Here is a 22,896-nt window from a genome sequence, read left to right as displayed (position 1 = left end):
TTAGGTCTTCTTGGAAGTTCTGGTAGAATTCTGCATTGAAACCATCTGGTCCTGGGCTTTTTTTGGTAGGGAGGTTTTTGATAACAGCTTCTAATTCTTCGCGACTTACAGGTCTGTTTAGATTGTTCACCTGGTCCTGGTTTAGTTTTGGTAAATGGTATTTATCTAAAAAAGCGTCCATTTCTTTTACATTTTCCAGTTTTGTGGCATGCAGGCTTTTGTAGTAAGATCTAATGACTCTCTGAATTTCCTCTGTGTCTGTGGTTATGTCCTCCTTTTCATTTCTGATCTTATTAATTTGTGTGTTCTCTCTCTGTCGTTTGATTAGTTTGGATAGGGGTTTATCAATCTTGTTGATTTTCTCCAGGAACCAGTTTTTTGTTTCATTGATTCTTTGGATTGTTTTCTGTGTTTCTATTTTGTTGATTTCAGCCCTCAATTTGATTATTTCCAGTCTTCTACTCCTCCTAGTTGAGTCTGCTTCTTTTTTTTCTAGAGCTTTCAAGTGGGCTGTTAAGTCTCCAATGTGTGCTTTCTCTGTTTTCTTTAGGTGGGCACTTAGTGCTATGAACTTTCCTCTCAGGACTGCTTTCATAGTGTCCCATAAGTTCGAGTATGTTGTTTCTTTATTTTCATTGAATTCAAGGAAGACTTTAATTTCTTTCTTTATTTCTTCCTTTATCCAGGTATGGTTCAGTAGTTGACTGTTCAGTTTCAATGAGTTTGTAGGCTTTCTGGGGGTAGCATTGTTGTTGAATTCTAACTTTAATTCATGGTGTTCTGATAAGACACAGGTGGTTACTAATATTTTTTTGTAACTGTGTAAGTTAGCTTTGTTACCAAGTATGTGGTCAATTTTCGAGAAGGTTCCATGAGCTGCAGAGAAGAAGGTATATTCTTTCCTCTTTGGGTGGAATAATCTATAGATGTCTGTTAAGTCCATTTGCTTCATTACCTCCATTAATTCTCTAATTTCTCTGTTAGGTTTCTGTCTGATTGACCTGTCCATTGGTGAGAGAGGAGTGTTGAAGTCTCCTACTATTAGTGTGTGCGGTTTGATGGCTGCCTTGAGTTTTAGTAATGTTTCTTTTACGTACGTGGGTGCTTTTATATTAGGGGCATAGATATTCAGGATTGAGACTTCATCCTGATGAATTGTTCCTGTTATGAGTATAAAATGTCCCTCTCCATCTCTTCTGATTGATTTAAGTTTGAAGTCAACTTTGTTAGAAATTAGTATGGCCACACCTGCTTGTTTCTTAGGTCCATTTGCTTGATAAGCCTTTTCCCAGCCCTTTACTCTGAGTAGGTGCCTGTCTTTGTGGTTGAGGTGTGTTTCTTGTAGACAGCAGAATGTTGGATCCTGTTTTCGTATCCAATCTCTTAGCCTGTGCCTTTTTATAGGTGAGTTGAGCCCATTGATATTAAGTGATATTATTGACCAGTGGTTGTTAACTCTGGTCACTTTTTTAGTAGTAGCGTTTGTGTGTTTTCCTTCTTTGATTTGCGCTGGTGAAGAGTCTCTAGATGTCTGAGTTATTGTGGTCATTGTTGGACTCCTTGGTTAGTGATTTTCCTTCTATTATTTTCTGTAAGGCTGGATTTGTGGCTACGTATTGTTTAAATTTGTTTTTATCCTGGAAAATTTTGTTTTCTCCATTTATAGTGAATGAAAGTTTGGCTGGATATAGTAGTCTGGGCTTGCATCCGTGGTCTCTTAGTTTTTGGAGTACATCTATCCAGGACCTTCTGGCTTTCATGGTTTCCATAGAGAAGTCAGGTGTAAGTCTGATAGGTTTACCTTTATAAGTAACTTGGCCTTTTTCCTTTGCGGCTCTTAATATTCTTTCTTTATTCTGTATATTTTGTGTTTTGATTATTATATGGCAAGGGGATGTTTTCTTTTGATCCAGCCTATTTGGTGTTCTGTATGCTTCTTGAACCTTCATAGGTACATCTGTCTTCAGGTTGGGAAAGTTCTCTTCTATAATTTTATTAAGTATATTTTCTGGACCATTGAGCTGCACTTCTTCTCCTTCTTCTACTCCAATTATTCTTAGGTTTGGTCTTTTTATTGTGTCCCATATTTCCTGAATGTTTTGTGATGAGAGTTTGTTGGACTTGCTGTTTTCTTTGATCAGAGTGTTTATTTTCTCTATGTTATCCTCAGAATCTGAGATTCTTTCTTCTATCTCTTGTATTCTGCTGGTTATACTTGATTCTGTAGTCTCTATTCGTTTACCTAGATTTTCCATGTCCAGCCGGCCCTCTGTTTGTGTTTTCTTCTTTGCCTCCATTTCAGTTTTCAAGTCATGAACTGTTTCCTTTATCTGCTTGATTGTTTTTCCTTTGTTTCCTAGGGTATCATTCACTGATTTACTCAATTCCTCGAACTTTCTATTATACTTCTCATCCATTTCTATAAGGGCGTTTTTTATATGCTGTTTAATGGTGTCAATCACTTTCATGAAGTCAGTTTTTTCTACTTCTTCTTGATTAAGGTGTTCATGTCCTCCTGTTGTGGGGTCACTGGCTTCTGGTGGTTTCGTGTTGTTTTTCAGATTGTTGGGAGAATTCCTGCATTGGCGTCTGCCCATCTCTTCCTCCCAATACTCCCCTTTGGATCTTCTTTTACAGGATCAGGTCTTCTTGCCCACTGATGTACCTTCCCAGTGATGTCACTCCCCAGAGACGTTTCTCCACAATGATGTTTCACTCGGTGCCCAGATCGAAACTCCGCGCTGCTTGGTTAGCTCGCGAACAAAGGGCCCACCCTGCTCGCTGTGGGCAGGCTATGGGAACAAAGGAGCTACGGGCAACCCCTTTGTCCTCCCGGTTCGGATTCGGTCCCAGCGCCCTAGCAGGCTGGGCAGGGAGGCGCTATGCCCCAAAGGAGGGAGGGAGGGAGGGAGACAGGGGGTGTGGGGATCTGGATATAAGCTGAATGGGATAGGAAGAGAGAGGCGGTTTGGGCAGTATAGCCCCTGTAGGATGGCCAGGAAGTGTGGGCGGGCTGAGGTATGTTCCCAGCTGCCGCAGCACTCACTCACCACAATGATGTTTCAGTGGGTGCCCAGATCGAAACTCCGTGCTGCTTGGTTAGCTTGCGAACAAAGGGCCCACCCCGCTCGCTGCGGGCAGGCTATGGGAACAAAGGAGCTACCGGCCACCCCTTTGTCCTCCCGGTTCGGATTCGGTCCCAGCGCCCTAGCAGACTGGGCAGGGAGGCGCTATGCCCCAAAGGAGGGAGGGAGGGAGGGAGACAGGGGGTGTGGGGATCTGGATGTAAGCTGAATGGGATAGGAAGAGAGAGGCGGTTTGGGCAGTATAGCCCCTGTAGGATGGCCAGGAAGTGTGGGCAGGCTGAGGTATGTTCCCAGTTGCCGCAGCACTCACTCACCACAATGATGTTTCACTCGGTGCCCAGATTGAAACTCCGCGCTGCTTGGTTAGCTCGCGAACAAAGGGGCCTCTTCAAAGTTCTTGTCATACAAATCTTCCACTTGTTTGGTTAGAGCTACTCTGAGATTATTTTATGCTATTTGTGGTCCTTGTGAAGGATGATGTTTCTCTGATTTCTTTCTCATCTATCATCTATGTACAGGCAGTCTACTGATTTTTTGAATTAATCTTGTATACTGCTACATTACTGAAAGTGTTTATGAGTTGTAGAAGCTCCTTGGTAGAATTTTGGGGCTCATTTATGTAAACTATCATATCATCTGCAAATACTAAGAGTTTGACTTCTTCTTTTCTACTTTGTATTCCCTTGATCACCTTTTGTTGTATTATTGCTCTAGCTAGGACCTCAAGAATTATAATGAATAGATATGGAGAGAGTGGACAACCTTGTCTTGTTTCTGACTTCAGTAGGATCGCTGGGAATTTCTCTCCATTTGGTTTGATGTTGGCTGTTGGCTTGCTGTATATTGCCTTTACTATGTTTAGATATGTTCCTTGTATTCTTGCTCTCTCCAAGGCCTTTATCATGAAGAGATGTTGTATTTTGTCAAAAGCTTTTTCAGCATCTAATAAGATTATCATGTGGTTTTTATTTTTTAGTTTGTTTATATGGTGAATTATGTTGACAGATTTTCATATGTTGAAGCATCCTTGCATCTTTGGGATGAAGCCAACTAGATCATGGTGAATGATTTTTCTGATATGTTCTTGGATTTGATTTAACGGTATTTTATTAGTATTTTTGCATCAATATTCATGAGTGAGATTGGTCTGTAATTCTCTTTCTTAGTAATTTCTTTATGTAGGGTATCAGGGTAATTGTAGCCTCATAAAAAGAGTTTGGCAGTGTTCCTTGTGTTTCTATTATGTGGAATAATTTGAGGAGTATTGGTATTAGTTCTTCTTTGAAAATCTTGTAGAATTCTGAGCTGAAACCATCTTGTCCAGGACTTTCTTTGGTTGGGAGATTTTGATGACTGTTTGTATTTCTTTAGCAGTTATAGGTCTGTTTAATTTCATTATTTTGTCTTGATTTAATTTTGGTAAGTGATATTTATCCAGAAAGTTGTCAATTTCCTTTAAGTTTTCCAATTTTATGGAGAATGGGTTTTGAAATATGACCTGATGATTGTCTGTATTTCCTCCATGTCTGTTGTTATGTCCCCCTTTTCATTTCTGATTTTGTTAATTTGTATATTCTCTCTATGCCTTTTGGTTAGTTTGGATAAAGGTTTCTCTATTTTGTTGATTTTCTCAAAGAACCAAATCTTTGTCTCATTGATTGTTGATATTGTTTTCTTTGTTTTATTTTCTTGATTTCATCTCTCAGTTTATTTCCTGCCTTCTAGTTCTCTTGGGTGAGCTTCTTTTTGTTTTCAAATGTTCTGTTAATTCACTAGTGTGGGATTTTTCTAGCTTCTTTATGTAGGCTTTTAATTCCATGAACATTCCTTTTAACACTGCTTTCATTGTGTCCCATAAATTTGGGTATGTTGTATGGTTATTTTCACCAAATTTTAGGAAGGATTAAATTTCTCCCTTTATTTCTTCCTTGATCCATTGATGATTCAGATGAGCATTGTTTAATTTCCATGTGTTTGTGGGCTTTCTGGAACTAGTATTGCTGTTGAATTATAGTTTTGAGCCATGGTGATCTGATAAAATATATGGGATTGTTCAAAATTTTATGTATTTGTTGAGGTCTGTTTTGTTACTGAGTATGTGGTCAATTTTTGAAAAGGTTCCATGAAGTGCTGAGAAGAAGGTATATTCTTTTTTGTTTGGATGGAACATTCTATATATGTCTATTATGTTCATTTGAACTATAACATCTGTTAGTTCTTTTTTATCTCTGTTGATTTTTTTGTCTGACTGACCTGTCCAGTGGTGAGAGAAGAGTATTGAAGTCTCCCACTATTAGTGTGTGTAGCTTAATGTATGATTTAAGCTTTAGAAGTGTTTCTTTTACTTATGAAGTTTTCAAATAATAGGCTATCCTTTGCTACAAAGTAAATTCAAGGCCATCCTGCTTGATGAGAGAGAGAGAGAGAGAAGAAAACTATTACAACAACACAAAGAAAATAAACATCATAATATAGAGAAAATTGATAAATATTTATTTCTGTTATTTTTTTTAAATTCATGTGTATGAGTGTATGACTTAATTAGTGAATGTCACATGTGTGCAGGTGCCCAGAGGCCAGAAGGCAGTGTCAGATCCTTTGGAGATGAACTCCAGGTGATTGTGAGCCACATGAGTGGATGCTGGGAACTGAACCTGGGTCCTCTGGAAGAAAAGCAAATGCTCTTAACTGCTGAGCCAGCTTTCCAGACTCTACAGTGAAATTTTTAACCAATCCTTGAAAGCACTGTTTAAAGACCAAGATCAAAGTCCTAAATTATCACCAGTGGGAGTCACTTGTCCCCACCAATAGGTAGAGATGTTGGCTATGATAATCGATGACATTAACTAGATGCTATATCTTATCTTGCTTTGAATTGTTTTCAAGAGAATGTATCTCTAAGCATCCACGAAGAACATGTCTTGGTGTCTTGTGACCAGCAGTGATACAACTGAAACTTTAAAAAATATTTACTTTTATTTCACCTTCACACATGGAGGTGTTTTGCCTATTGAGGGCATCAGATGTCCTGGAACTGGAGTTACAGAAGGTTTTGAGCTGTCATGTGGGTGCTGGGAATTGAACCTGGGTCCTCTGGAAGAGCAGCCAGTGCTCTTACCTACTGAGCTATCACCCCAGCCCCACAATTGGACCTTTTCACCTGGACATGCTGCTGAAGCATGTTCCCACAGGCTAAGCTGAGCAAAGCTAAATATCATTTTAACAGTTGGCTATGGATGGCTTTTTTCTTTAAACAGTGTTTTATAACTCACACTTCAAGAGGGCACAGCAGTGTTTTCAGTATATTCACTAAAAATGAACATGGAAAGTCTTGGAGTTGGCGCTCACGTAGGGATAATTCTCGCAGTGTAAGCATAGGTTTGTGTGTGTATGTGTGTGTGTGTATCCACAATCAACCATTACTGCAATCTAACTGCAGTGCACTCTAATTCCATCAGAAATTTGTCGTCATTAACAGTTACTCTTAATTTATGCACCTGCTCACCCCACCCCTCCTAGCTCTAGAGAACATCCAATCTACTCTGTTCTTGTTTATTTGTATAATTTTCTTTTTGAACCAGGGTCTTGGTACACGGCTCTGTTTGATCTGGAAGTTGCAGTGTAGACCAGGCTGGCTTTGATCCACCTTCCTCTGACTCCTGAGTGCTGGGATTAAAGGTGTGTGCAACCTCATCTGGCTCTACAGATTCACCTGTTTCTGAGGTTTCATATAAATGAAATAATATATTTGTGTCTTCTGTGACTAGTTCCTTACACTGATGAGAATTCTTTCATCTATTGCCTGGACTGTAGCATAAGTCAGTTTTTCATTCCTCTTAGTGGCTGCATAATATCCTATCAGATGAAGATGCATTTGTTTTTCTCAGCCAATAGATATTTGAATTGTTTCCACTCTGACTTTTATGAGTTTTATTTCTCCTAACATTAATCACAAAATGTATAAGCAACTTCTGACTTCCTTTTGCCAAACCCAGTGGCTCAAATGTAGTCATGGTTGATGAATGCCTTTACTAAAAATTTGAAAGGAATCTTTGGTTTTGTCTTTAAGAATGATGTCATTGTCAACTCCATTCCCTCGGATCTTGCACTCAACAAAGGACCCCTTTCTAAGGCCTTACTGGAAAAGGCCGGGCCAGAACTCCAGAAGGAACTGAATGAAGCAGGAGAAGGGGTCTCTATCAAGGCAGGCACAATCCTACAAACCAGTGGCTGTAACCTGAACTGCCACCACGTATTTCACGTGGTCGCTCCACAGTGGAAAGTCAACAACAGTGCATGGTCACTGAAGGTAGGACCCAGCTTTACATTCTCCAGGACATGGGGTAGCTCTCTGGACGCCCCTACAGCACACCACAGCTAGTCCCTGTCTGCTTCTTTTCTGGGACAGCATCATGAGTTGGCAGGTCCCATGCCATGGCCATTTCTTTTCAGTTGTAGATGACTTCTTGTAGGACATAGTTCATATAGGTCATAGTTAGACATGTAAGTTAGTTATTGTGCTCAGCAGTTACTGATGGTCAGGGAAGGGTTGGGGGAATATATTACATTTATTGAGGAAAGGTAAGGTGAGGTCTTGAAGCCGGGAGACAGTGATAGACTGGGACGGCTGTGGCTTCCCCTCTTTGCTTATGGTGGAGTGAGTCTGTGCTCTTGTAAGGGTGTCCACGTTCTCTTTCTCATTTCTTCTCCACAGTTTCCCCCTCACACTGCTGCTAACTTTTGTTGAAAGCACAATAGAGTGGACAGTGATCCCAGGAAAAGCTGCTGAGTGCTTACTGTTTAGGGTCCCCCATTTCTAAAGAAGACATTTAAGAAAGTTCTCTGTGCTTTTCAGATCATGAAAAACATCATCAGAGACTGTCTAGGAACCGCTGAGGCACTTTCTCTGCAATCAATTGGATTTCCAGCAATAGGAACAGGAAATCTGGGGTTTCCTAAACCAGAATTTGCTAAATTGATAATTTCAGAAGTGCTCAAATTTAGTAGCAAGAACCAACTGAAAACTTTACAGGAAGTTCAGTTTCTGCTGCACCCGAAAGACGAAGAAAACATTCAGGTACAGATTTGGCTTGCTTCTAATATCTTTGTCAACTGCAGTACGGGACCTGTGTTCTTCTGCATCTTCTTGGTCAAATAGGAGGTTTGTTTCATGTGTTTTCAGTGCAGGAGAGTGTGCTGACTGGTTATATGTAGCATGACAAATTTCAAGAAAATTAGCTACAGAAAAAAAAATCACATTTTATTCAGGAAAGTGTCAAACACACACAAAAGTCCATAAACCAATCTAATGAAGTTATTCTGTTATTCTGCCCCAACTGCTATTGCTCTGTGGCTGGAGTTTGATTTCTTTCTCACGTGTAATGCTGACACATGATTCTGTCTCTAAACAATTCACCAATTCATTTTGAACATAACCTAACCACAAAACACACCTTGAAATGCAGTTATTCCTTCATGTGGTCAATGATAGAGTTAATGTGTGAGGTGACAGCTGTGTCATGAATGTCTCTCCATCTCTCCATCCTTATGTCTGGATCAGAATCAGACAAGTAAGGCTCACACACTGTAATACCCATTGTTTTTATCAGTCTATAGGGTTGCCTGTCCTTTGGACAAAGAAATGTTAATACATAATATCAAGGCACATTTATGGCATTATCAATCTGAAAATTCCAGGATGGGATGCAGGTGATTCCAGCCACCATTTCTGGAAATGTAATTAATCATGAGTGAAGGATGTGGCTTAAACACGTCCCCATGTGACTTAGGACACTTGGACCAGAAATACTAGACTCATCCTCGGTCACAGTGTGTCACATCAGCTACGGCAATGTGGTCTGATTCTAAGACCTGATTTCTGTTCTCCATGTCTTTGTAATCCAGTAGAGTATGTGACCTTAGTGTTAGAACAGTTTCTACAATGTCACAGTAAAGGTAGAAGCCCACAGATGCCTGTGGATCGGGCTGTTGGGATTTTTAGGTCCTAAGTCATTATTATCAAGACCTACACACTACCTATAAATTCATGGAAGCTCTTGCAGGAAACCTACATTCTAATCGGGCAGCCAAATCTCCTGACAACTTCAGCTTGGACTGTGCAAGCACAGTGAGGTTTGTTTGTTTGCTTGGGTTATTTTAGACAGGATCTTGTTAAGTAGTTCAGACTGTTCACACTCATGGCAATCCTCCTGCATTGGTCTCCAGAATGCTGAGAATGTAAGTATGTATGTACTTTCCCGGCTGTTAAGAGTTTTAAGTAGCTTCCCTGAGACATCGTGGTGTAAGGTGATGTGGGCATTGCTGTAGCACATGCTCCCCTTCTAGAATTCAGAATTACTTTACAAGTTTAGATTTCTGTACACAAAGTGAGCAGGAGGTGGAGATGCTGAGATTTTTGTGGGGTATGAATGTTTGCATGAATAGGGCTGAATTCTATCTCATAGACTTGAGTCTCCCATCTTTATTTGTAAATGTTGTTTTCTCTCCCTCTCTCACTCCCCCCGTGTGTCTCTCTCTCTCTCTCTCTCTCTCTCTCTCTCTCTCTCTCTCTCTCTCTCTCTGTGTGTGTGTGTGTGTGTGTGTGTGTGTGTGTGTGTGTGTGTTTCTCAGTTTTTCAAGACAGGGAAGACAGCCCACAAATTATGGAATGCCATAATCAAAAGTAAGAACCTCAGGTTTCCACAAATGTCTTCAGATAGTACAGCTACAAGCTCTCACAGAGCACCAAGTGCAGAGAATCCAGAGAGACAACATTTCCTCAAGGTTTAAATAGTCTCAACCCAATTTCTCAGCCTCTACTGATCAACACAAACCTAACGAGGCTTTGCTGAAACATGTTACTAAAAGCCAGGTACAAAGGCTTTACTATACACATCACTACACGTGTGCATACAGAATCAGAAGCCCCAGGATGCAAACTCACTGATTTCATAGAAAGTATAATGGTTAAAACTGTGTTTGTGTTTCCAGGCATTTTCAGATGAATTTGACAAAAGGAGTCATGGAAATCCAAGTGACACCCAAGGTACAGTAAAGTGTTTAAGTTGACCAATGATTTCTTGTTACCAAGTAACTGTTCAACGACAGGGAAAGGATGAGGCTGGTAAGTCGAACTGTGGAACATATTAAATGAAAATTAAAGAATATTCCATGCATGTGAGTATAAAAAACAGTGGCCTGTTTATGGTCTTGGGACAAAGGGAAAGGTGGGCCAGGTCATATAAGCTGTAGAGTGGGAATTTTGAATTACTGATGAGACTACCACCTCCACTGTGATGTGTATTTCCCAAGATACATCTTAAGAGACAATACAAGCCAACACTTCTCTGTCACATGTGGATTTCTGTTTCTGAGTTCATCTTGTTTGGGGTTCACTGGAGCTTTGTTATGAAGCAAGGTTTTGCCACGTTGCCCAGGATGGCCGCAAACTCCCAAATTCAAGATATACTTCTGTTCCAGCTTAGAGCCAGGACAACAGTAAAAGACAGCCAATACAGTGACGGAGCAGCCTGCGACCTCAGCTGTTCTTGCTTCTGGTGACTTGGTGCCTAATTCTGTCTTTTCTTTCCTCTGGGCAGGGTTTTATGGGAGTCTCTCCAGCCCTACGTTAGTAGTATATGAAATGAATATTGGCCCAATCCTCTTTCAAGTGGCCTTGGGGGACATCACCAAAGAAGCAGCAGATGTGATTGTCAGTTCAACATCAAACACGTTTAATCTCAAATCAGGTACTTAGTAAGATGGATTCTGTCTCATGCAGTAATCAGTGTGGTAGATCCTATGAAGAGGTGTTTCTATGGACAAAACAATTTGTTAACTTGGGCTGGTTCATGTTAATTTATCTATAAACTTAATTCAATGGCTTTCTTACTACTGGCAACAATTTTGAAAATGTCTCTTCTCTCCTTACTGCTCCATGATGGGGTCTGTTGAGACACAAAGGCATCTTTCTGGTCAGGTCACCATTTTTATTTTCTCATGTAGGAGTCTCCAAAGCAATTTTGGAAAGTGCAGGAAAAAGTGTGGAAAACGAATGTTCTGTCTTGGGTAAGGAACGATGCTGCTTCTTGGAGCCAGACTGTAAGTGGAAGATTGACTGTGGGAGGCAGTGAGGAAACCAAGGAAGGGCCTTGGGCTGGGAGGACAATGTATTAATCTGTTTTGTTTTGAGACCCCTGTATTTATCTTAAGATCATATATTTTATGAAAGAATTCCATACAAAAGTTAAAAGTAGAAAGATATCTCACAGTTAAGAAAAATTTATCCCCAAATTTCACAACATGTAGTATTTCATGAACTTTTAATTCATAAAACGTTTTCTCATGAAATCAGACATCTTGCTTTCTCCAAGTGCAGGTTAGCATCTGACTCTGAATCTGCTCATGTTTCACAGCTCAGCAGAACAGGGAGTACATAGTTACTGAAGGTGGATCACTGAGATGCAAGAGTATTATTCACGTTGTTGGTGGGAATGACGTGAAGAGATCAGTTTCCTGTGTTTTGGAAGAATGTGAACAAAGGAACTACTCATCCATTTGCCTACCAGCCATTGGCACAGGTCCGTAGCCACAGGCTGTCAAGGTTTCATCCCAAAGTGTCCACTTCCCCGTGAATTTGGTCCTCACTGGGTCTGGGTGATGATAGGGACATCTTTCCTAGGAGTAGACAGTTTCCTCACTCCAAGGCACCCTGTCCACTAGGGAATGAGCAAAGCCCCTGGGATCCTTAAGGAGGAGGAAAATGAACAGGGTGCATTTATGTGCACCTGTGGCCCCAATGATGGGAAGGACAGAGGCAGGAGGAGTGACCTGTGTCCCCACAATTGTTGTCTTCAAGGTTAGTCAAAGGCATCTGCTGTAATTTCCTGCCCCATTGGTGGGTGCCATTAACAGGGATAATCCAGATGGGCTCTCAGTTGATCAAGCCTACTGGCCAGGAGACTTTTACACTACCTGTCATGTGACTTTGGAGCTGCCATTCACTTTGGGCTATTCCACAGTCTTACCTTGCAGTGGGTTCCAGGTCTTGAGAAACAAGATCTGAACATGGTAAAGACAGGAGTGGGGATCTACTCAGTGGTGATTCGAATTCTGCTGGGGAGCTAAAATGGTACAGAGTATGGGGAAGAGAGACATTCTAATATGCCTAGAATTATAGACTATAACAAGTATCTTACCGTTTTGGGTGCCTTAGAATTACCTTAGTTTGAATCAGGTCCACAGAGGTATCTGAGAGAATCCCAACACATGCATAAAATCTATCAGAGGCTAAGATTGTCTCTGTAAGGACCATGTTGTTTTTTCAAAGTGTATTATCTTTTTATCCCTGCCTTTTATGATCTTATGAAAACTCTAGTAAATCAAGGGAAGAAAGCCAACTGGACTGTGTAATGGGAGAGAAGTGACCCTGGGAGCCAGAATCAGCTGGAAAGGACAGATGTGAATGTTACTACTCAGAACAGGTTTCAGGGTCTTGTCCTGGAGTGTTGACCTGTGGACAGCATGGAATAGAAACACCTCCCCGCTGTGTCTAGGATGTCAAAAACTATTTGATGACACCAATGTTGAAAACTATACAGCAATTAGGGTAGTGCCAGGAATTTTTCTTTCCTGTGACATCTGGAATTCATTGTTTATGTAGCAGTCTTTTGCAGGTGGATCTTATCCTTGTCTTTTTGTGTGTTTTTAAAGGAAGTGCTCAACAGGATCCAGATGCAGTTGCTAAAGCCATAATGGATGCCATTGAAGAATTTATCCAGAAACCCTCAGTGCAGGCTGTGAAGAAAGTTAAAGTTGTTATCTTCCAGCCTCATATCCTGGATGCTTTTTATGACAACATGAAAGATAGAAAAGGCTCCCTGGCTCCTCCCCATCTGTCTCTACTGTCTAGATTCACCTGTGAGTTCCTCACTTTTATCAAATACATATTCCTCACCTTGATGCTGAAGGGAATTAAAGAAATATTAATTTTCATTTTCTCTTTAGCTTTTTTTGGCTTTCCAAAGCACACTCCCCGCAAACACAACACCCTGTTTTTGGAGAAGAAAATAGAACAGACAGTTTTCCAGGTATGTGGCAAAGATGAAGACAATGTGGACCACACGATCTCCTGGATAAAGAACCTGATCACCCAGCAGCAGCTTTCCTATCGCAGTGACGATGAGTGTGTCAGAGACTTTGGAGAGAAGGAGTACAAGAAGCTGAATGAGCTGCAGGAGAGGCTGAATATCATCATCAAGCTGGACCAGAAGACACCTTTGATTGAAGTTGCAGGAATCAGCAGAGATGTGATAGGAGCTAGAGATGAGATTGAAAACCTCATCAAGAGCATCCGATTGGCTAAAGAGAAGGAAAGCCAGGCAGACTATGTCCTCACATTCGTGGAATGGCGATATATTGACAACAATGTCATACACTGTTTCGACAAAATAGCTACCATGCAGTTGGAGAACGCACGGCAGGCAAAGCACAAGAGCACTGTTGTCAAAATTAATAATCAGGACTTCACAGTGAACTTGAGGACAAACACGGCCACGGGCCCTCAAGGACAGAGTGTCACAGTTCAGCGCATCTTAAAAGATGAAGGCAAGTTACATGCTCATGGGTGTCAGTCATTGCCCCAACTTTGATTTTTACATTATTTTAGAAACACAGCAGGGTTTTGTCATTTGTTTGTTTGTTTTTGTTTTTTTGAGACTGGGTTTCTCTGTGAAAGAGTCCTAGCTGTCCTGGAACTAGCTCTTTTTAACCAGGCTTGCCTCGTACTCACAGAGATTCTACCTGTATCTCTCTAGTGCTGGAATTAAAGGTGTGAGCCACCACCCAGCTTCTATTGTTTTGACAGTGTTTTATCATTTAGCCATTGATGGCCTGGGACTATTTTGTTTTGTTTTTGACACAGTGTTTCACTAATAGCCATGGCTGGTCTCAAACATAGACCAGAATGGGTTCAATTTCAGAGATTTGCCTGCTTCTGCCTCCCAAATGGTTTGATTAAAGGCATGAGATGCACGTGCTCTGTTATATTAAATTTTAAAGTAGTTAAAATTCAAAAAACACTGGTAGAATGATTTAAAGATCTTGGTCTCTGAGTTTCTAGAGAATACACTATGGCCAGGAAAATAGAGCATGTATGAGCCCAACAGCCCAAGATGAACCATCTTAACCGTAACTACGGTTAACCTTGCATTTTCCACCTGGATCATTTATACTGGATCAGTTCTTCTGGTTAAATAATGGCTGTCTGAGGCAGAGGTAGAAAAAAGTCATTTCAGAAGAAAAGCTGCCCAAGGAGAGGACAGACTTGTTAGAGTTGGCCTCTGTGTCCATGATGATGACCAAGGGAAGACCCCATTTCTATTGCCATCTTCTCTTTCCTGTGCCAAGAGTTCCTGGGTACCAGGCCAGGTCACAGCCTACAGGTTCCCTGTAGATCTGATCCCCAGGAAGGGAGTGTCTGTCTTGTGTAGGCTGACAATTCCTGCCCTCAAACTACATGAGTCCCTAATGGCTTCCCACAGACTATATTCATCTTCTGTAGGACCAGTATGAATGAACCCCCAGACTCTATGCACCCCTAAAAGAATGACATATAATATGTGGTATTATACAGCATGCTACAGATAAACCCTACCATCTACCCATCTACCTCTTAATTATGGAATGAGGCAAATGAGAAAATACATGTAGACTACCCTCCAGTGGTACAAACTCATTCATGTGCAAATGACAGAGATTGTTCAGAACAAGTTAGTAATGAATTTGTTAAATCACATCAGAGTAGAGGCTGTGCACTAAATGAAGGTGAGTTACAACATGTAGTTAGTTCTCACACCTTAGCAAGACGGAAACAGGAGTAGACAGAGAGGCTCCATCCCTAAAAAACTCTAACTCAGGACATGGATGGCTTTTGTCTTCTTCTGGAGAGGGTTCTGGGAAACAAGTCTCATATGTGTTAGGCAAAAGATCTACCACAGCGCTATCTCACCTTAAATCGCCTGCCTCTTTAAACAAGTTTTCCATCTCATCCTGATACTAATGGTCCATGTTCCACACTTTTAACAGCATCCTTTTAGAAAGATAAGAAATGTCTTGAATACATAGAATTGTGAGACTTTAATACAACAGGGAGGAAGGTTTGTCAAAGCATACCGGAAATGAACACAGGAGCCCTCAAATGTCTATTTTACAGTTGAAATCCCTTCAAATTGGAGTGACATGGGACGGAAGAAATTGCTTGTTGTCAGTCTGCAAACCAGTGATCCTGAGTATATCATGGTGGCAAACCAGTTCCACCAGACCTGCCAAAAGTTCGCCATAGAGAAGGTAAGTTGGGTGCTGAATTTTCTAATGGAAAAGTTATATAGTTATATAAGTAATAAAACCAATGTTCCTGAATAAACCCACTCATATATGGGTCTGTAGAGGTGGCCCATGGGTCAAGAGTTTCTTTTGTGCTCTCAGAGGACCCTAAGTTCCAAGTTTGGTTTCCAGACCCACATCAGGTAGCTTAGAACAGCCTGAAACCTATCTAGCCAAACTAACTTGGTGCAATAACTCCAGGCCAGTAAGACAGCCTTGTCTGTGTGTGTGTTTGTGTGTGTGCACGCACATGCATCCCTGTGTGTGCACGTGTGTGTGTGTGTGTGTGTGTGTGTGTGTGGAGGAGGAGGAGGATTGTTCGCACATGTAGAAGTCAGAGTGTAACTCTGTGGAATTAGTGTTCTCCTTCCAACTTTAGGGATCGAACTCAGGTTGCCATATTCTTACTGAGCTGTCTTACCAGTTCTAAAAATATTTCTGAACATAGGATGCTGTCATTTGGCACTGAATTTGCTCAAGTAGAATTTTTGCTCATGAAAGACAAAGATGGTAGCTGGCTATCACTTGGCAAGGGCTCTTAGATTCTCCAGAATAACTTAAAACTTTTTTACTTTATAGATTGCAAGGATCCAGAATCCTGCTCTCTGGAGGAAGTATCAGGCAAACAAAAAAATCATTGATGAAAAGAATGGCCATGAAAGAAATGAGAAACAACTCTTCCATGGGACGGAGGCTAGCTCTATTCCACAGCTCAACAGCCACGGATTTAACCGCAGCTATGCTGGGAAGAACGGTGAGGAAGGATGCAGTCAGTTTCCCCAAATGGGCTGCTGACTTAGAACCACCCTGGGCTCCGTTCACTATTTCTCACATTGTGTTGGCCAGAGTAGCGTCCGTTTTAGCAATAAACAGTAATATATGTCTCAATTTCACCCCAAGGCCTTGACTACGTCTGAGGAGGAAAATTAATAATAACAATAATTATATTGATGATGATGAAGAAAATATGCTAAATATTCAAGCCAAGCATTCCTTTTACATGAGTTGAGATAGTGGGCTAACATGTTGATTTATATGCTACATTGAACTCATTTAAAATGTCTTTCCTTTTGCAGCTACAAGCTATGGGAAGGGAACCTATTTTGCTGTCAATGCTTCCTATTCAGCTCATGATACATATTCCAGACCAGATGCCAATGGGAAGAAGTATATGTATTATGTGCGGGTTCTCACTGGGAACTACACAACTGGAAACTCGTCACTGATTGTGCCTCCTCCAAGGGACCCTCAAAATCCTACTGATTTGTACGACGCTGTCACAGATGATGAAAAAAACCCAAGTTTGTTTGTAGTGTTTTATGACAATCATGCATACCCAGAGTATCTCATCACCTTTAGGCCGTGACACTTCAGGTCACCTTCATGCATCTGCTGCAAGACAAATTTTAACAGTTTCCTCCTTATGCTGTCTCTAAGAGCACAAGGTTTTTCTTTGCCATGGACATGTTTCCTCAGCTACTCCTCCACGGTAGAAATGAATTGCCACACCAACTCCAGTATCGTCTGTGTGACATGACATATGTCATTATGCCAGATGGGAGCTACGTGTCCTATGGGACTAGGCTCCCTGGAGGTCAATGGCAGACCGCCCAGTATTAGCCACTGCCGAGGCATAGACGGGTTTCTCGATTAGCTGGCTATGGGCTTTGCACAATCTCTTTTAATAATGATATTCTTCATATCTATAAGACAAGGATCATCTCTTCAGGAGCAGCTCTGGGATAGGGAAGCACAATATGGGAATGTATAAGACTACAGCAGAACCTTTGTCATACATGGGGTGTATGATGAGCAAGGGAATAGATGAGATAATGTTGATGGACAAAGAGTATTATATTATACTTTGAACTTTATGGATAGGCTTGCTAGATCCCAACCCCCATGGTGTCTGCTGCATAAGAAGGTACAAAAAAGTATATTTCAGCAGGTGCAGAGAACTTATTCAGCATATTTGGTCACTAGATGAGATAAAGAAAGGGTTAGAAAGAGGAAGGGCCATGATAGTGATAATGAGACAGAAACTTTCTATTCATAAGATGAAACCACTTGACTGAGGTTTACGTTCCCAAGAAAAAGAGTTCCTCTTCTAAAGATGTTTTATGTCTAACACCAGTCCCTGATAATAAGCTTTTCTTAAATATTGCTGATGTGACTAAAAGAAGCTTTCATAATGTGCCAACCAGTGATACATGACCTTGTGCTTTGTTCTTTGTTTGAATACTATATAATGAAAACATGAATTCAGTAAAATAGCAGCAGATTTCTACCACTCTCTTGTGTGTTGTGTCTGTCTGTCATTCGCCCAACTTGTGCCTTCCTGTGTACCAAGACCCTGCTTCTCTCATGGTCTAAGTGGCTCCCCTGAGCCGGTCCATGGCAATGAATGTACTTGAAAGCCAATCTAATTGAAAATTTATATCAGAAACCAGCTGAAGTGGTGCTGTCTCAAATGTGACAGTAACACCATCATGGACTTTCAGGAAGCTACGTAATTCCGGCTGCCACCAGTGGAATCGTGTTGGAGTGCCACTGTGCCGTGAGGACACACAGTGTCACTGAGCCAGTAAGGCTGCTAACCACCGACTGAACAGATGCAGAGCAGAGAACCTCTTTCTTCACTACCAGCCCTGTGCCATGAGGGCTGGACAGCTCCAGGCAGGACTATGTACACACTGAATGCTGGCATAAGGCTTGTGGTCTGTGTGAACTCAGCCCCAAGGAGGGGCACAGCTCAGAAGCGCTGACCACAATTGCAAAAAGTCCCTTTTAATGTCAACCCTAATGTTCTGGCTACCTACTGAAATTAATAGGATGACCCCTGCTGCATCTCCAGGGGAAACCCTTCCTCCCTGTGAGAATGAGTGAACACTGAAAAGATCCGCTAGCATCTTTCCCATGGCAAGTCATCTTCTGATGACTTCACAGCTTTGTGTGCAAGCCAATTAGTCAGGCTGCTAACTCAGTGTCTAGTGGATGGCCAGGGCCTCATATAAGACAGGAAAGACTCTACCATTGAGCTACACACACCCCAGTCCTCTTACTTCTTATGTTGAGGCAGGATTTCGCTTAGTTGAACAGACTGCCTCTGATATGCTTCCATAGCCTTGGCAGGCCTTGAACTCACTCTCTTCCTGCTTTGGCTACCTGTCGGAGGCCTGTGCCACCAGACCTTGCTAACGGTGTCCTTCTAATTTTCTCCTGTCAATTTCAGACTCAGTGCCGTTTATTGAGTGCCTAGACTTTGCCAGGTAGAGTGAGAGATGCGGTCACAAACATGACCTTGTTCCCATGAATAGTGCTTTGGGGAGAGTTTTTCCATATTTCAGGACTTAAGGGAACATGTTCAGAGTACAAGAACGTCCTTGTCTGAGCTCACTGACGCAGGAACCCTGAGAGCCAGCTTACTGAGTCTTGGTGCTGGTGTCCAGTCCTTCTCTATTCCCACCACAGGACCTGGCCTTGAGAGAAGCAAGTGCTGTTTCGGCCATCATTCAGTGGCCATCACACAGTGACCATCACATGGTGTCCATCACACAATGTCCATCACACAGTGACCATCACATGGTGTTTATCACACAATGTCCATCACACAGTGACCATCACATGGTGTCCATCACACAATGTCCATCACACAGTGACCATCACATGGTGTCCATCACACAATGTCCATCACACAGTGACCATCACATGGTGTCCATCACACAATGTCCATCACACAGTGACCATCACATGGTGTCTATCACACAGTGACCATCACATGGTGTCCATCACACAATGGCCATCACACAGTGACCATCACATGGTGTCTATCACACAGTGACCACCACATGGTGTCCATCACACAATGTCCATCACACAGTGACCATCACATGGTGTCTGTCACACAGTGACCATCACATGGTGTCTATCACACAATGTCCATCACACAGTGACCATCACATGGTGTCCATCACACAATGTCCATCACACAGTGACCATCACATGGTGTTTATCACACAATGTCCATCACACAGTGACCATCACATGGTGTCCATCACACAATGTCCATCACACAGTGACCATCACATGGTGTCCATCACACAATGTCCATCACACAGTGACCATCACATGGTGTCCATCACACAATGTCCATCACACAGTGACCATCACATGGTGTCTATCACACAGTGACCATCACATGGTGTCCATCACACAATGGCCATCACACAGTGACCATCACATGGTGTCTATCACACAGTGACCACCACATGGTGTCCATCACACAATGTCCATCACACAGTGACCATCACATGGTGTCTATCACACAGTGACCATCACATGGTGTCTATCACACAATGTCCATCACACAGTGACCATCACATGGTGTCCATCACACAATGTCCATCACACAGTGACCATCACATGGTGTCCATCACACAATGTCCATCACACAGTGACCATCACATGGTGTCTATCACACAGTGACCATCACATGGTGTCCATCACACAATGGCCATCACACAGTGACCATCACATGGTGTCTATCACACAGTGACCATCACATGGTGTCCATCACACAATGTCCATCACACAGTGACCATCACATGGTGTCTATCACACAGTGACCATCACATGGTGTCCATCACACAATGTCCATCACACAGTGACCATCACATGGTGTCCATCACACAATGTCCATCACACAGTGACCATCACATGGTGTTTATCACACAATGTCCATCACACAGTGACCATCACATGGTGTCCATCACACAATGTCCATCACACAGTGACCATCACATGGTGTTTATCACACAATGTCCATCACACAGTGACCATCACATGGTGTCCATCACACAGTGGCCATCACACAGTGACCATCACATGGTATTCATCACACAATGTCCATCACACAGTGGCCATCACACAGTGAATATCAATGAGTGGCCATTACTCAGTGTCCATCACATGGTCATTACACATGACCTTCATGCAGTGACCACCACATGGTGTCCATCACACAATGTCCATCACACAGTGGCCATCACATGGTGTCTATCACACAATGTCCATCACACAGTGACCATCACATGGTCATTACACATGACCTTCATGCAGTGACCATCACATGGTGTCCATCACACAATGTCCATCACACAGTTGCCATCACAGTTGCAAGTATCTCACATCTGTGAAGTGACCTCAGATTTCCCTGTTTTTTTTTCCTTCTGAATTTGGTGTCCACTCTACTTCTTATTAGAAGTTCTGTAGGCCAAGGAGCTAGTGCTGTGTGACGTTCTCGGGTCGTATATCCTGGGTGTTGGGAGGATTAAGGTGCCGCTTCCCACCATAGGGATCACCAGGGGACCTCAAGTGGAGCAAGGGTCACCATTGCTGCCACAACAACACAGAGGCCTTGGAACCTCTGCTGCTGTTTCTAAGTGGATGGGCACAGACTGTGGCTTAGGAGGGGCTGGCTTCCTCTGCACTGGCATCTGAACTCGGTGCCAGCAGTGGTCTAAGGAAATGGAATAAAAATGAGAGGTCTGATTTCATCTGCTTTTGTTCTCCAGTGGTTTAGTTAACTCAGGGCAAGACCGAATAGCCAGTGTTACACTGTGGAATAAATACCCAACCAGCAAATGTCACAATCACCTTCAGCCTTTCCTCACTTCTAGTAAAATTACTTGAAAAATGTCTCTTGGTGGAATCATTTTTCCCCTAAAGGGCAAACATGGGGGGGGGGGGTGGTGTAGGTCGATGACTTACAGTGGCCACAATTAGCAGGACAGCGCCGAGGGTCCTTAAGGTACTAATGCTCAGTTGGGAATTACGGGAGGGGAACCATGCAGGTTAAGGTTCAGAAAGCCTGTATCCAGTGAGCAGCCAGCCTGGAGCCCTAAATTGTACTGGATAGCTCACTGTAGGACCACACAGTCTAGGCTCCTTGGTCACCCGAGGAACGTGCTGAAGGCTCAGTCTGTAGTGCCCTCCGTGCAGTACAAAATCTGCTTTCAATGAGCAGTTGGAGGTCCAACAGCCCTGACTCCCAGAGCTACACCAGGACTTTGGGGCCCACACACTTTCGCCTTTGTATCCCTTAGTGCATAAACAGAATTAAAACCTCAACTCAGGGGCCAGAAGAGGGCTCAATGCTGTGGGACAATGGTTTTACCCTCTAAAGATTTGTTTCTTTTAATTGATTCGTCACTAGCCAGGCGGGAAGTAGAGACAGGGCAATGAGAACAGGAGAGTTCTAGGAAGAGAAAAGATTCGGTCTGCAATTGTCACCCAGACATAGAGGGAGCCAAACACAAACGAATCAAAATGTGACTGCCTCACAGAAAAAGGTACCAAGCCACTTGGCTAACACAGTCAAGTATTATGGGCTAATATAAGTTATAAGAGTTAATAATTAGCCTGAGCTAATAGGCAAATCAGTTTATAATTAATGGAGCCCTCTGTGTGTTTATTTGGGATAAACAGATATGAGACCTGGTGGGAAAAAAAACTTCTGTCAACAGATCAGTGGTTTAGAGCATTTGCTCTTGCAGAGGACATGGGTTTAGTTCCCAGCACCCACATGGCAGTTAATGGCCACTTGTAACTATAGTTTCAGGAAGCCAATGTCCCCTCTTTATGACCTCTAAGGGAACTGCACACATGTGGAACACATACATACATGCAGGCAAACACACATATTAAAAAAAAGAAAAAGTCTTAAAAAAAACATCCAAACTATACAACTGTACTAACTACATCCACAGATAACATCAAGACCTGATTAGGTCATTTCAAAAAACAAAACCAAACCAAAGGGGAATTGCTTTCCTTCAATAGCCTGTCTGCAGCAAGGTGGGCCCTTTGTTAGCTAGGTTCCTGGCCACCAAGGGAACCTGATCCTGTTCCGGGGGATCCATCAGAGTGGTTGGTGAGTGTGTTCTTGACCCCTGGCAGGAGCCCAGAAATAGAGCAGGAACATTCCCTGACCCCCTTCACTCCCCAGTCATTCAGCAGGGGCCAACCGAATCCAGGAACACATTAGAAAAATTATCCATTATGATCAAGTAGGCTTCATCCCAGAGATGCAGGGGTGGTTCAATATACACAAATCTATCAATGTAATCCATCATATAAGTAAACTGAAAGAAAAAAAACCATATGCTCATTTTATTAGATGCTAAAAAGCATTTGACAAAATTCAACATCCCTTTATGATAAAGGTCTTGGAGAGATTAGGGATACATGGGTCATATCTAAATATAATAAAAGCTATTTACAGCAAGCTGACAGCTAACATCAAATTAAAAGGAGAGATACTCAAAGCCATCCCACTAAAATCAGGAACATGACAAGGCTGTCCACTCTCTCCATACCTCTTCAATATAGTGCTTGAAGTTCTAGCAATAGCAATAAGACAACATAAGGG

General features: G+C 42.2%; 2 protein-coding genes across 2 annotated transcripts in view; both read left to right on the top strand.

Annotated features, from left to right (window-relative positions):
- Positions 1 to 16,833, top strand: part of LOC121462036 (protein mono-ADP-ribosyltransferase PARP14-like) — a 44,045-nt gene extending 27,212 nt beyond the window's left edge. Inside the window, exons 7-17 of the mRNA XM_041673461.1 lie at positions 7,156 to 7,395; positions 7,942 to 8,163; positions 10,077 to 10,131; positions 10,685 to 10,834; positions 11,091 to 11,153; positions 11,501 to 11,665; positions 12,798 to 13,004; positions 13,092 to 13,691; positions 15,298 to 15,431; positions 16,047 to 16,221; positions 16,544 to 16,833. Coding sequence (XP_041529395.1) covers positions 7,156 to 7,395; positions 7,942 to 8,163; positions 10,077 to 10,131; positions 10,685 to 10,834; positions 11,091 to 11,153; positions 11,501 to 11,665; positions 12,798 to 13,004; positions 13,092 to 13,691; positions 15,298 to 15,431; positions 16,047 to 16,221; positions 16,544 to 16,833 — 2,301 coding nt within the window. The remainder of the gene's footprint in view (positions 1 to 7,155; positions 7,396 to 7,941; positions 8,164 to 10,076; positions 10,132 to 10,684; positions 10,835 to 11,090; positions 11,154 to 11,500; positions 11,666 to 12,797; positions 13,005 to 13,091; positions 13,692 to 15,297; positions 15,432 to 16,046; positions 16,222 to 16,543) is intronic.
- LOC121461711 (protein mono-ADP-ribosyltransferase PARP14-like) overlaps positions 1 to 22,896 on the top strand; it is a 361,785-nt gene that overhangs the window by 128,259 nt on the left and 210,630 nt on the right. The window lies entirely within an intron of this gene.

Source organism: Microtus oregoni, unplaced genomic scaffold (assembly GCF_018167655.1).
Source record: "Microtus oregoni isolate MIOR12 unplaced genomic scaffold, Mior012 000023F_ref0000262, whole genome shotgun sequence".
Classification (NCBI taxonomy): domain Eukaryota; kingdom Metazoa; phylum Chordata; class Mammalia; order Rodentia; family Cricetidae; genus Microtus; species Microtus oregoni.
Note: the sequence above shows the minus strand (reverse complement) of the source record. Positions and strands in the feature narration are given on the sequence as shown.